The following is a 16,762-nucleotide window of genomic DNA, read 5'->3' on the forward strand; positions in this document are numbered from 1 at the left end:
GTGACTAGAGAAACGAATCAAATGGCCACATCGCTAAGTCCCGCCCTTTATTACTGGTCAGAGCTGTAGAGAACATTTAACATTTTCGTGTGTACGTGGTTCTCACACTTGCTTTGGCAACGTAAACCTGTTTTCTCACGTCAATAAAGCTTTTTGAATTTGAATGAGAGAGAGAGAGAGAGAGAGAGAGAGAGCTCCAATGGTTCGTTGTTTTTTTTTACAGTAATGGCGGCTCATGGAGCCTCAATAGTTCCAGGAAGTGATCAGTTTACTATTGTAGCCAATGGAGCTAGAGCTGAATAGACGGTTTGTGATGCACTTTTAAACAGTAAGACGTTATTATTATTATTATTATTATTATTATTATTATTATTATTGTTATTATCAGCGTAGCTAAATACATTAACGTGTGCATTAAAGCATGTTAGTGGATTATCTCCCTCTAAACTAGTAAATTTTCATTTTTTATTCTTTTTTTTTTTCATTGTGAGATACACTGCTGTTGTTTTTATGTTCAAAAGAAAAAAGAGAAAAAAAATCTAAATTCTTCTTATAAAACAAAGGGATCATTAGCAGATACACAGTTTTATCTACACACATAGGATACATATATTCTTCTTTTTTTATCAAACAATAAGCTTTTCAATTGTGTTATTTGTGGGGGAAAAAAAGTGCAAATTAAGTGTTTGAATATGATCGCCTCACTGATTTTTTTAATTGTTATAATCCTTTTAGATTTCTCCTGCTAACTAATGCTAACCATTTCTTTCTCCTCTGGTTCAGTTTCAACCGGCTCATTCGGGTGGACTCGGCTGTATTCGGCTTTACTCGGGCGTTAATTGTGTTCGGTAAAGTACGTCAGGCTTCGTGTTGCAGTAACCAATGAACAGTCCGGACTTCGGAGTCAGGCTCCGCCCACTGAGGACCGACTTTAGTCTCATTGTTCACACACTTGTGTTTATTTTCACTCTCTAACGTAACGTGTAACATGTGAAAACCATGTGAATACCATGTGAATACCGTGGGCTTCAAACGCAGCGTTAACGTCCTTTCAAACCGGATGTGGAGGAAAAACCGCGGAAATCCACCGTTTGATAGTATTACAGGAGCTAACCGAGGCTAAAGCTAACTTAGTAAGTTAAAAAAGACGCTATTCAGTGTGATGACGTCAGCATCTGCCAAGGTAAGAGCCACGTGACTGCTGGTGTTGTTAAGGTTGTTGGTTGAAAGCTGTTCAAGTGCTTCTGAGCTAATTAACTAATTATTTACCATGAGTCAGAATGTACATCTTTATTAAAACATTATTTAAAATAAAAAAACATATTCATCAACTTCAGGTTGGAGAAATCTTCTCTGCTGCAGGAGCTGCTTTTAGTAAACTGGGAGAACTCACCATGGGGTTACACCCCGTTTCTGACTCCAGTCCAGCAGGGTGAGATTCACACACACACACACGTGTGTATATATATATATATATATATATACACACACATATATATATATATATATATACGCATACATATATATATATATATATATACGCATACATATATATATATATATGTGTGTATATATATATATATATACACACATATATATATATACACACATATATATATATATGCACGCACGCAAGCATATATAAAATAGACAAATGCAACTTAAATTACAACAATATTTTTGTAATATACCAACAAACTAAACCTAACCCTACTTTCTGTAATTACTTCATTGACAAAATTAGTCACATATATATTTAGTGTTAGTCACATATATATTTAGTGTTAGTCACATATATATTTATTAGTAGTCACATATATTTATTAGTAGTCACATATATATTTAGTGTTAGTCACATATATATTTATTAGTAGTCACATATATATTTATTAGTAGTCACATATATATTTAGTATTAGTCACATATATATTTAGTGTTAGTCACATATATATTTATTAGTAGTCACATATATTTATTAGTAGTCACATATATATTTATTAGTAGTCACATATATATTTAGTATTAGTCACATATATATTTAGTGTTAGTCACATATATATTTATTAGTAGTCACATATATATTTAGTGTTAGTCACATATATATTTAGTGTTAGTCACATATATATTTAGTGTTAGTCACATATATATTTAGTGTTAGTCACATATATATTTATTAGTAGTCACATATATATTTAGTGTTAGTCACATATATATTTATTAGTAGTCACATATATTTATTAGTAGTCACATATATATTTAGTATTAGTCACATATATATTTAGTGTTAGTCACATATATATTTATTAGTAGTCACATATATTTATTAGTAGTCACATATATATTTAGTGTTAGTCACATATATATTTATTAGTAGTCACATATATATTTAGTGTTAGTCACATATATATTTAGTTAGTAGTCACATATATTTTATTAGTAGTCACAATATATTTAGTGTTAGTCACATATATATTTATTAGTAGTCACATTATATTTAGTGTAGTCACATATATATTTAGTGTTAGTCACATATATATTTAGTGTTAGTCACATATATAGTTATTAGTAGTCACATATATATTTATTAGTAGTCACATATATATTTAGTGTTAGTCACATATATATTTATTAGTAGTCACATATATATTTATTAGTAGTCACATATATATTTAGTATTAGTCACATACAGTATATATTTAGTATTAGTCACACATATATTTATTAGTAGTCACACATATATTTATTAGTAGTCACATATATATTTAGTGTTAGTCACATATATATTTATTAGTAGTCACATATATATTTATTAGTAGTCACATATATTTATTAGTAGTCACATATATATTTAGTGTTAGTCACATATATATTTATTAGTAGTCACATATATATTTATTAGTAGTCACATATATATTTAGTGTTAGTCACATATATATTTATTAGTAGTCACATATATTTATTAGTAGTCACATATATATTTATTAGTAGTCACATATATTTATTAGTAGTCACATATATATTTAGTGTTAGTCACATATATATTTATTAGTAGTCACATATATTTATTAGTAGTCACATATATTTATTAGTAGTCACATATATATTTAGTGTTAGTCACATATATATTTAGTGTTAGTCACATATATATTTATTAGTAGTCACATATATTTATTAGTAGTCACATATATATTTAGTGTTAGTCACATATATATTTATTAGTAGTCACATATATATTTAGTGTTAGTCACATATATATTTATTAGTAGTCACATATATTTATTAGTAGTCACATATATATTTAGTGTTAGTCACATATATTTATTAGTAGTCACATATATATTTATTAGTAGTCACATATATATTTATTAGTAGTCACATATATATTTAGTGTTAGTCACATATATATTTATTAGTAGTCACATATATTTAGTGTTAGTCACATATATATTTATTAGTAGTCACATATATTTTTTAGTAGTCACATATATATTTAGTGTTAGTCACATATATATTTATTAGTAGTCACATATATATTTATTAGTAGTCACATATATATTTATTAGTAGTCACATATATATTTATTAGTAGTCACATATATATTTTTTAGTAGTCACATATATATTTAGTGTTAGTCACATATATATTTATTAGTAGTCACATATATATTTATTAGTAGTCACATATATATTTATTAGTAGTCACATATATATTTATTAGTAGTCACATATATATTTATTAGTAGTCACATATATTTATTAGTAGTCACATATATATTTAGTGGTAGTCACATATATATTTATTAGTAGTCACATATATATTTAGTGTTAGTCACATATATATTTAGTGTTAGTCACATATATATTTAGTGTTAGTCACATATATATTTATTAGTAGTCACATATATATTTAGTGTTAGTCACATATATATTTATTAGTAGTCACATATATTTATTAGTAGTCACATATATTTAGTGTTAGTCACATATATATTTAGTGTTAGTCACATATATATTTAGTGTTAGTCACATATATATTTAGTGTTAGTCACATATATATTTATTAGTAGTCACATATATTTATTAGTAGTCACATATATATTTAGTGTTAGTCACATATATATTTATTAGTAGTCACATATATATTTATTAGTAGTCACATATATATTTAGTATTAGTCACATACAGTATATATTTAGTATTAGTCACACATATATTTATTAGTAGTCACACATATATTTATTAGTAGTCACATATATATTTAGTGTTAGTCACATATATATTTATTAGTAGTCACATATATATTTATTAGTAGTCACATATATATTTATTAGTAGTCACATATATATTTAGTGTTAGTCACATATATATTTATTAGTAGTCACATATATATTTAGTATTAGTCACATATATATTTATTAGTAGTCACATATATATTTATTAGTAGTCACATATATATTTAGTGTTAGTCACATATATATTTATTAGTAGTCACATATATTTATTAGTAGTCACATATATATTTATTAGTAGTCACATATATTTATTAGTAGTCACATATATATTTAGTGTTAGTCACATATATATTTAGTGTTAGTCACATATATATTTATTAGTAGTCACATATATTTATTAGTATTCACATATATAGTTAGTGTTAGTCACATATATATTTATTAGTAGTCACATATATATTTATTAGTAGTCACATATATATTTAGTGTTAGTCACATATATATTTATTAGTAGTCACATATATATTTAGTGTTAGTCACATATATATTTATTAGTAGTCACATATATATTTATTAGTAGTCACATATATTTATTAGTAGTCACATATATATTTAGTGTTAGTCACATATATATTTAGTGTTAGTCACATATATATTTATTAGTAGTCACATATATTTATTAGTAGTCACATATATATTTAGTGTTAGTCACATATATATTTAGTATTAGTCACATATATATTTATTGGTAGTCACATATATATTTAGTGTTAGTCACATATTTATTAGTAGTCACATATATATTTAGTGTTTAGTCACATTACATATATATTTAGTGTTAGTCCACATATATTATTAGTAGTCACATATATTTATTAGTAGTCACATATATATTTAGTGTTAGGTCACATATTATTTAGTGTTAGTCACATATATATTATTAGTAGTCAATATTTATTAGTAGTCAATATATATTTATTAGTAGTCACATATATATTAGTGTTAGTCACATATCTATTATTAGTAGTAGTCACATATATTTAGTGTAGTCACATATATATTTATTAGTAGTACATATATATTTAGTGTTAGTCACATATATATTTATTAGTAGTCACATATATTTAGTGTTAGTCACATATATATTTATTGTAGTCACATATATTTAGTGTTAGTCACATATATATTTATTAGTAGTCACATATATTTATTAGTAGTCACATATTATTTATTAGTAGTCCTATATATTTAGTATTAGTCAATTATATATTATAGTAGTCACATATATATATTAATATTTATTAGTAGTCACCTACAGTATATATTGTAGTATTAGTCACACATATATTTATTAGTAGTCACAATATATATTTAGTATTAGTCACATATATATTTATTAGTAGTCACATATATATTTATTAGTAGTCACATTATATATTAGTACTTAGTCACATATATATTTAGTATTAGTCACACCTATATTTATTAGTAGTCCCATATCTATTTATTAGTAGTCACATACAGTATATATTTAGTATTAGTCACAATATATTTATTAGTAGTCACATATATATTATTAGTAGTCAATACCGTATATATTTAGATAGTCACACATATATTTATTAGTAGTCACATATATATTTAGTATTAGTCACATATATATTTATTAGTAGTCACATATATATTTATTAGTAGTCACATATATATTTAGTATTAGTCACATATATATTTAGTATTAGTCACATATATATTTATTAGTAGTCACATATATATTTAGTATTAGTCACATATATATTTATTAGTAGTCACATATATATTTATTAGTAGTCACATATATATTTAGTATTAGTCACATATATATTCATTAGTAGTCACATATATATTTAGTATTAGTCACATATATATTTAGTATTAGTCACATATATATTTATTAGTAGTCACATATATATTTAGTATTAGTCACATATATATTTAGTATTAGTCACACATATATTTATTAGTAGTCACATATATATTTATTAGTAGTCACATATATATTTAGTATTAGTCACATATATATTTATTAGTAGTCACATATATATTTAGTGTTAGTCACATATATATTTATTAGTAGTCACATATATATTTAGTGTTAGTCACATATATATTTATTAGTAGTCACATATATATTTATTAGTAGTCACATATATATTTAGTGTTAGTCACATATATATTTATTAGTAGTCACATATATATTTAGTGTTAGTCACATATATATTTATTAGTAGTCACATATATATTTATTAGTAGTCACATATATTTATTAGTAGTCACATATATATTTAGTATTAGTCACATATATATTTATTGGTAGTCACATATATATTTAGTGTTAGTCACATATTTATTAGTAGTCACATATATATTTAGTGTTAGTCACATACAGTATATATTTAGTATTAGTCACATATATATTTATTAGTAGTCACATATATATTTATTAGTAGTCACATATATATTTAGTGTTAGTCACATATATATTTAGTGTTAGTCACATATATATTTATTAGTAGTCACATATATATTTATTAGTAGTCACATATATATTTATTAGTAGTCACATATATATTTAGTGTTAGTCACATATATATTTATTAGTAGTCACATATATTTATTAGTAGTCACATATATATTTATTAGTAGTCACATATATATTTAGTGTTAGTCACATATATATTTATTAGTAGTCACATATATTTAGTGTTAGTCACATATATATTTATTAGTAGTCACATATATATTTAGTGTTAGTCACATATATATTTATTAGTAGTCACATATATTTAGTGTTAGTCACATATATATTTATTAGTAGTCACATATATTTAGTGTTAGTCACATATATATTTAGTGTTAGTCACATATATATTTATTAGTAGTCACATATATATTTATTAGTAGTCACATATATATTTATTAGTAGTCACATACAGTATATATTTAGTATTAGTCACACATATATTTATTAGTAGTCACATATATATTTAGTATTAGTCACATATATATTTATTAGTAGTCACATATATATTTATTAGTAGTCACATATATATTTAGTATTAGTCACATATATATTTAGTATTAGTCACACATATATTTATTAGTAGTCACATATATATTTATTAGTAGTCACATACAGTATATATTTAGTATTAGTCACACATATATTTATTAGTAGTCACATATATATTTATTAGTAGTCACATACAGTATATATTTAGTATTAGTCACACATATATTTATTAGTAGTCACATATATATTTAGTATTAGTCACATATATATTTATTAGTAGTCACATATATATTTATTAGTAGTCACATATATATTTAGTATTAGTCACATATATATTTAGTATTAGTCACATATATATTTATTAGTAGTCACATATATATTTAGTATTAGTCACATATATATTTATTAGTAGTCACATATATATTTATTAGTAGTCACATATATATTTAGTATTAGTCACATATATATTTATTAGTAGTCACATATATATTTAGTATTAGTCACATATATATTTATTAGTAGTCACATATATATTTATTAGTAGTCACATATATATTTAGTATTAGTCACATATATATTTAGTATTAGTCACATATATATTTATTAGTAGTCACATATATATTTAGTATTAGTCACATATATATTTAGTGTTAGTCACATATATATTTATTAGTAGTCACATATATATTTAGTGTTAGTCACATATATATTTAGTGTTAGTCACATATATATTTATTAGTAGTCACATATATATTTAGTGTTAGTCACATATATTTATTAGTAGTCACATATATATTTAGTGTTAGTCACATATATATTTATTAGTAGTCACATATATATTTAGTGTTAGTCACATATATATTTATTAGTAGTCACATATATATTTAGTGTTAGTCACATATATATTTATTAGTAGTCACATATATTTAGTGTTAGTCACATATATATTTATTAGTAGTCACATATATATTTATTAGTAGTCACATATATATTTAGTGTTAGTCACATATATATTTATTAGTAGTCACATATATATTTAGTGTTAGTCACATATATATTTATTAGTAGTCACATATATATTTAGTGTTAGTCACATATATATTTATTAGTAGTCACATATATATTTATTAGTAGTCACATATATATTTAGTGTTAGTCACATATATATTTATTAGTAGTCACATATATATTTAGTATTAGTCACATATATATTTATTGGTAGTCACATATATATTTAGTGTTAGTCACATATATATTTATTAGTAGTCACATATATATTTAGTGTTAGTCACATACAGTATATATTTAGTATTAGTCACATATATATTTAGTGTTAGTCACATATATATTTATTAGTAGTCACATATATATTTAGTGTTAGTCACATATATATTTATTAGTAGTCACATATATATTTAGTGTTAGTCACATATATATTTATTAGTAGTCACATATATATTTAGTGTTAGTCACATATATATTTATTAGTAGTCACATATATATTTAGTGTTAGTCACATATATATTTATTAGTAGTCACATATATATTTATTAGTAGTCACATATATATTTATTAGTAGTCACATATATATTTATTAGTAGTCACATATATATTTAGTGTTAGTCACATATATATTTATTAGTAGTCACATATATATTTAGTGTTAGTCACATATATATTTATTAGTAGTCACATATATATTTATTAGTAGTCACATATATATTTAGTGTTAGTCACATATATATTTATTAGTAGTCACATATATATTTAGTGTTAGTCACATATATATTTAGTGTTAGTCACATATATATTTAGTGTTAGTCACATATATATTTATTAGTAGTCACATATATATTTATTAGTAGTCACATATATATTTATTAGTAGTCACATATATATTTAGTGTTAGTCACATATATATTTAGTAAATAATATAAATAAATTTTATTTGTATAGCACTTTTACAGTGCTCAAAGACGCTTTACAGAGATGTAGATTTTGAAGAACGGGGGTGATGTGTTCATGGGAACAAGTGTGTGTGAGGAGGCGAGCAGCGGAGTTCTGGATGTATTGAAGTTTATTGAGGGTTTTGGATGGTAGGCCGTAGAGGATGCTGTTGTAGTAATCGGAGCAGTGGCAATGTAGACTGTGACAACGGATGATGGAACCAAGGGGGAGAAGATAGAGGATGAAAAGGAGAGGACCAAGCACCAAACCTTGGGGGACGCCTTGAGACAGGGGAGCAGTAATGGAGGAGCAGTTATTGATCCGGATGAACTGTTGTCAGGTGGTGAGGTAGGACTGGAGCCAGGCCAAAGCAGAGCCAGTGATGTTGAGCAAGGTTTTCAGGCGGGAGATGAGAATGGAATGATTGATGGTGTCAAAGGCTGCACTGAGGTCGAGGAGGATGAGTATATTAAGATGGCCAGAGTCAGAGGAGAGCAGGAGATTGTATATTTAGTGTTAGTCACATTAGTCCTGGAACTGCCTTCTTCATGTCCCACCAGAGATCTTCTATGGTGCTCAAGTCAGGCGATTGTGATGGTCACTCCAGAATCTTCCAGCTCTTCTTCTGTAACCAAGCTCTGGTAGATTCTGGAGGTGTTTGGGATCATTGTCCTGTTGGAAGGTCCAACGTTTCTCAAGCTTCAGCTTTTGTCATTGACTGCATGACTTTTAAACCCAAGATTTCCTGGTCGATAATTGAATTCATGGTATCCTTGTACCTGAAGAAGCGAAACAGCCCCAGAGCATGACTGATCCCCCACCATGCTTCACAGTGGTGGAGCATCTTTATAGGCCTCATTTCTCCTCCAGACATATCGTTGTTCCAATTTTGTCTCGTTGCTCCAGAGAACAGTATCCCAAAACCTTTGTGGCTAGTCGACTGTTCTTGTGCTTTGGAGTCAGTGGGGGGTGGGGGTGGAGTTCTGGCATGTAGGTCTACATTTTACAGTGTGTGTCTTATTGTCTGAGTACCTCCCTCTGACAAGTCCTGTCCCAGTTCCTCAGCTGTCACCTGGGGATTTTTCTCCACCTTTTGCTTCAGGTCTTAATTTGTATCCAGGTAGCGTTTCCACTGTGCCTTTAGCTTTACACTTGTGAATTATGCTTCCAGTGTCTCTTGAAATGTTTCATGTCTTTGCTATATTTTTATATCCATATCTCGAAATTAGCTCCTCTCTTGACTTCTTTGACCATTCCCTGGACTTCACCATGTTACGAAGACACCATTAACGTCTAGATTAAGGAGCCGAGTATCAAAGGCCTTTTAAATCTGGTTTAAATCAGGTTTAAATTTGGTTTAAATCAGGTGTTAAACACACCTGATTTAAACCTCTGTTCTAAAGATAGTTGAATCATTTGTCAATGAGGTAATCACAGAAAGTTTGTTGATATATTACAAAAAATATTATAATTTAAGTTGCATATGTTTATTTTACAAGCCTTATTTGATCTGATAATAAACAACATTAAAAAATAGATGTATAGATACACATAAATTAGATACACACATGTACATATATACTGTATATACACACACACTCATGTATACACATATAAACACACTCTCTCACTGATGGTGTTTCAGGGCTAAATGGACGGAGACAGAGATTGAGATGTTACGTTTGGCCGTGCGTCGTTTTGGAGACGATCTGAACAACATCAGCACAGTGATCAAAGAGCGCACAGTGTGAGTGACACACACACACATCCACATTTGTAATGATCTAAAGGAGTAAGTAAGTAAGTAAAGTTTATTTATATAGCGCTTTTTTCAGACCAGGGTCACAAAGTGCTTCACAATTTACAGTTTAAAAAGGGAACAATGCATATAAAAGTCCACTACAATGATGCTACAATGTATAAAAGAGTCCATTCACAAACAGGAGTGTGTCAAGAAAGCCTCCATAAAAAAGTGAGTCTTTAGATGACTTTTAAAAACATCCACAGAGTGTGTGGAAGAGCATTCCAGAGACGAGGAGCTACCGCCTTAAAAGAGCGATCACCTCGTGTTTTAAAGCGGGTGCGGGGGACCATCAGCAGGTTTTGAGAAGAAGACCTCAAGCTCCTGTTTGAAACATAGGGCTGGATCAGACCCTCAATGTACTCAGGGGCCTGGCCATGAAGGGCCCTGAAAGTCAGCACAAGGATTTTAAAATTCATCCTGTAGATGACAGGGAGCCAATGTAGAGTTTTTAAAATAGGAGTAATATGGGCTCTCCTACAGGTACAGGTCAGGAGGCGTGCAGCAGAGTTCTGGACCACTTGAAGACGAGCCAGATCCTTTTTGCTAAGGCATGTAAACAGACTGTTACAATAGTCCAACCGTGAGGAAACAAACGTGTGGATGACCATCTCAAGCTCAGGACCAGAGACTATGTGTCTCAGCTTTGAGATGTTTCTCAGGTGGAAGAAACAGTTCCTGATGAGCTGCTTAGAGTGACGTTCTAGGGACATCCCTTCATCAAAAGTTACTCCAAGGTTCCTTATAGAACTTTTAACAGTGCTACTTAGGGCGCCAAGGTGCTGTTTGATAAGAGGAGCAATAATGTCCGGGGCAACGACTAGGGTTTCTGTTTTACTGGAGTTCAGTTGGAGGCTGTTTTCATTCAGCCATTGTTTTACCTTTACCAGACAGTTTGTGAGGGAAAGCACGTTTTGGGGTTCGGAGGGCTTAAAACTGCAGTACAGCTGGAGATCATCTGCGTATAGGTGATAGGAGACATCAGGGCACTGCTGGATCAGCTCACCGAGAGGGAGTAAATAAATCAGGAACAAAAGCGGCCCAAGGACCGAGCCCTGAGGTACACCCCACTTTAAATACGCAGTTTCTGACGTTCCGTTGTTGTGGTACACAGAGAATGTTCTACCGGTCAGGTACGATCTGAACCACTCCAACACAGGGCCCGACAAGCCAACCACATCCCGCAGTCTGCCAATCAGGATATGATGATCCACTGTGTCAAAGGCAGAAGACAGGTCCAACAGGACCAGGACGGAACATTTTTCAGAGTCATCATGATGTCACTTGACACTTTCAGCAGTGCTGTCTCAGTGGAGTGAAACTTTCTGAAGCCGGACTGGAAAGTATCAAATGTGTTGTTGCTCTCCAAGAATGATGTAAGTTGTTTACAGGCTAGCATTTCTAGAACTTTAGCCAGGAACGGGATCTTGGAAATTGGCCTGAAATTCTGAAGTTCTGATGGGTCCAAGCTGGGTTTTTTCAGTTGGGGTTCCACCACAGCATGTTTAAGGGAACACGGGAACACACCAGCCGAGAGTGAAAAAGGAGCAGATCACATGATCATTAAACATTTTAAACCTGTACTACAAAGCTAGATAACTATATCCTTCACATAACCAAACATTTTCCATCACACAGAAGCTGTCCTATGAATCTAGATTACAACTCACTAAGTTAACCAGATGATTTCAGCCTGGCTACGTGCACGCTCCGGTGACAGGGGGCGGAGTTAGCAGCATCAGACCAATCACAGGAATAATTCTTTAAAAATATGATGAATTAGAATCCATAATCCAGACCAAAAACAACACTGTTACTGCAGTAAAAGCAGAAAGTAATTAATGAGTGTTAATGAATAAATTAGTGAGATTATAAACAGAGACACTTTCTCTTTTACCTTGTCTGTGTCTCTGATGCTGCGTTCATACAGTAGGCCAAAAAGTATTTATTCAGCCACCAATTGTACAATTTCTCCTACATGAAAAGATGAAAAACTTGTAATTTACATCATAGATAAACCTCAACTATGAGAGACAACATGAGAAAAAATCACACTGTAGGATTTTTAATGAATTTAATTAAAATTTTGGTAGAAAATAAGTATTTGGTCAATAACAAAAGTTAATCTCAATACTTTGTAATGTAGCCTTTGTTGACAATGACAGAGGTCAAAGGTTTTCACACACTGTTGCTGGTATGTTGGTCCATTCCTCCATGTAGATCTCCTCTAGAGCAGTGATGTTTTGGGGCTGTTGCTAGGCAACACAGACTTTCAACTCCCTCCAAAGATTTTCTATAGGGTTGAGATCTGGAGACTGGCTAGGCCACTCCAGGACCTTAAAATGCTTCTTATGAAGCCACTCCTTCGTTGCCAGGGCGATGTGTTTGTGATCATTGTGGTGCTGAAAGACCAGCTACGTTTCATCTTCAATGTCCTTGTTGATGGAAGGAGGTTTTAACTCAGAATCTCACGATACATGGTCTCATTCATTCTTTCCTTTACATGGATCAGTCGTCCTGGTCCCTTTGCAGAGAAAAAGCCCCAAAGCATGATGTTACCACCCCCATGCTTTACAGTAGGTATGGTGTTCTTTCTCCTCCAAACACAACAAGTTGAGTTTTTACTAAAAAGTTGTATTTTGGTTTCATCTGACCACATGACCTTCACCCAATCCTCTTCTGGATCATCTAAATGTTCTCTATCAAACTTCAGACGGGCCTGGACATGTAGTGGTTTAATCAGGAGGACACGTCTGGTACTGCAGGATTTGAGTCCCTGGTGGCGTAGTGTGTTACTGATGGTTACCTTTGTTACTTTGGTCCCAGCTCTCTGCAGGTCATTCACTAGGTCCCCCCGTGTGGTTCTGGGATTTTTGCTCATCATTCTTGTGATCATTGTGACCCCACGGGGTGAGATCTTGGAGCCCCAGATGGAGGGAGATTATCAGTGTCTTGTATGTCTTCCATTTTCTAATAATTGCTCCCACAGTTGATTTCTTCACACCAAGCTGTTTACCTATTGTAGACTCACTCTACCCAGCCTGGTGCAGGTCTACAGTTTGGTTTCTGGTGTCCTTTGACAGCTCTTTGGTCTTGGCCATAGTGGAGTTTGGAGTGTGACTGTTTGAGGTTGTGGACAGGTGTGTTTTATACTGATAACCAGTTCAAACAGGTTCCATTAATACAGGTAACGAGTGGAGGAGGAGCCTCTTAAAGAAGAAGTTACAGGTCTGTGAGAGACACAAATCTGGCTTGTTTGTAGATGACCAAATACTTATTTTACTGAGGGATTTAATAATTAATTCATTAAAAATCCTACAATGTGATTTTCTGGATTTTTTTCTCATGCTGTCTCTCATAGTTGAGGTTTATCTATGATGAAAATTACAGACCTCATCTTTATAACTGGGAGAACTTACACAATTAATGGCTGACTGAATACTTTTTTGCACCACTGTACATCATAAGGTGGAATATATTTATATTATCTACAGAACTGAGGCTCTCAGCATCACCGCACAATAAATTAATTAATTTATTAATTAATAGATCTGAAAGCATCTGACCCACAGGTTTTATCATCTGACTAATGTAGATATAAATATCTGTTTCCTATAGAATGTGATGGTAAATAAAGGATAAACATTCTCTCTCCTGTCAGTGTCACATCAGATCAGTTTTATTGTCTATAATTGATCAGTTCCTGTCTGCTCTATATTAACCTCACTTTACACAACACACACACACTGAGCACCACAGGACCTACACACATACATGTTGTTGTTTATTGTTTACTAGAGATGTTTTTTGGTTCTTTTCTCAGACATTAATATTAAGAGTAGATGTTGCTCTTTATCTTTTGTAGCTTTACAGTTTCAACGATGTGTCTCACTGACAGCGTGTGACGTGTCAGATCCACCGGGCCAGCCACGCCCACACCGACCAGTACCTGCACTGGACTTCAGAACACCCAACTATACACAAACTGTCAGTGGTCAGAACATTATAGATATAGTTTCATTACAGAGGAGCAACACATCCAGCAGGCACCGACATGTGGGTCATCATCAAAGGGAAACAACAAAACAAAGAAAGCATTAGAAGTCCATAGTCTCACTACCAAACATCTGGGTGATAACAGAACCCAACCAACGCATCATGAAAAAACACAACATTGGTATTGCAATAAAACCACACACAGAACTTCAACAGCTCCTGGTTCACCCAAAAGACTACATCAAAGGGAAAAAAGTGCAATGTCATTATCAAAATACTATGTAATAACACATACATCAGGGAAACAGGAAGAACATTTCACACAAGAAAAAAAGAACATCAGAAGGAAAAGGAAACAATATCAGAGAAACATATACCTTATAGATTAGGACGGGGCGGGAATCATCAGGGCAAAAGAAAACAAACACAAACAAAGGAGGCCATAGAAATCAGGAAGCGTGCGGGCTATTTGCTCTCACGCCTGGGACACCCTATTACAGAACAAGTAGTCGGCGGGGTCGCGGTGCACGGCGGGGTGGTCAGATCGGTTGGGTTCACCCCAACGTGCCGATTGGTGTGGGCGTGGCTGGGCCGGTGGATCTGACAGGTCTGCTGGGCGTGTCACACGCTGTCAGTGAGACGCTTCTGAGGAAGACGAGAGACATCGCAAAGATAAAGAGCAACATCTACTCTTAATATTCATGTCTGAGAAAAGAACCAATAAGACGTTTTTGAGCTGTTGTTGTTTATCATTATTGTTGTTGTTGTTTACGTGGTGCAGCGCCCAGATAAAGAGCACCGTAAAGAGGAAGCTGTACGAGGACAGTCGCGTTCCCATCGTCTCCTCAGAGTCTCCGAAGAAGAACGTTAAAAAAGCCGTTGCCATGACAACCCCAGCGGCACCCTCACAGGTCGTTGTGACGACAGGGATGCAGAACAGCCCCGCACTGGCTCCACCAATCAAGAAGCAGAAGACTGCAGGTTAGAACTAGTCACTACTCAACCCCCTGTCACTGTGTGTGTTTAATTTGAGGAGGTTTAGTTACGCAAAGGCATGTGTAGGTCTTGCAGTAAACATTTATTAATAAATAAATAACCTTGTCACAGTTTTGGTAAATAGATGGAGCCACATTTTATCATCCCAGTCCATCCTGAACATATATCTACATATATATGACACACACTCACATATATATGTGAAAATAGAAGATCTGACGCTCTGCTGTGATTGGCTGCTGTGTCTCCACAGACGTGACGCTGAGCGCTCTGAACGACTCAGATGTGAACAGTGACCTTGTAGACATTGAAGGACTGGGAGACGCTTCCAACAAGAAGATCAACTTTGACCAAGGTGAAAGAGTTAGTTTCCAGCATGACTCAGCATGACTCAGCATGACTCAGCATGACTCAGCGTATCCTGTGTCCTCAGAGAACCTGAACCTTGACTCCAGCCTCATCATGAACTCCAGTGACCTTCCACTGCTGTCCCGCTGACCTTTCACCGTCTCCATGGAAACACGAAAATCATGAAGACCTACAGTTAGACCTTCATCATCATCATCATCATTAGGATTAATCATGTCAAATAAAACCAGTCACACGAGACATCACTGAGTGTGTGTGTGTGTGTTAAATGTGTGTGTGTAATATGGGTGTGTGTGTGTGTGTGTGTGTGTGGTTCAGGAGGTGTAGTTATTATCTGACCCAGAGGTTGAGGGTTAGATTCCAATGCTAATAG

At 31.9% G+C, this 16,762-nt stretch overlaps 1 protein-coding gene across 1 annotated transcript; it reads left to right on the top strand.

The window, feature by feature from the left end:
• The first annotated feature begins 95 nt into the window (after positions 1-95).
• On the top strand, positions 96-16,634 carry bacc1 (BPTF associated chromatin complex component 1). Its single transcript, XM_028466593.1, has 7 exons — positions 96-328; positions 784-1,183; positions 1,338-1,432; positions 10,873-10,974; positions 15,806-16,005; positions 16,274-16,375; positions 16,454-16,634. Exons 2-7 carry the CDS (start codon positions 1,163-1,165, stop codon positions 16,516-16,518), a joined length of 585 nt encoding a protein of 194 aa, XP_028322394.1. The 5' UTR covers positions 96-328; positions 784-1,162; the 3' UTR covers positions 16,519-16,634.
• Positions 16,635-16,762: the final 128 nt, after the last annotated feature.

The sequence above is a fragment of the Gouania willdenowi genome, chromosome 14 (genome assembly GCF_900634775.1).
Source record: "Gouania willdenowi chromosome 14, fGouWil2.1, whole genome shotgun sequence".
Lineage (NCBI taxonomy): Eukaryota > Metazoa > Chordata > Actinopteri > Blenniiformes > Gobiesocidae > Gouania > Gouania willdenowi.

Bases quoted from the DNA above. Each gene is read 5' to 3' on its own strand.
- bacc1 (XM_028466593.1), top strand. From the start codon at position 1,163: ATGACGTCAGCATCTGCCAAG. The intron at 10,975-15,805 runs GTGAGTGACACA...TACGTGGTGCAG, and splicing joins GTGATCAAAGAGCGCACAGT to CGCCCAGATAAAGAGCACCG. The intron at 16,006-16,273 runs GTTAGAACTAGT...GTGTCTCCACAG, and splicing joins CAAGAAGCAGAAGACTGCAG to ACGTGACGCTGAGCGCTCTG.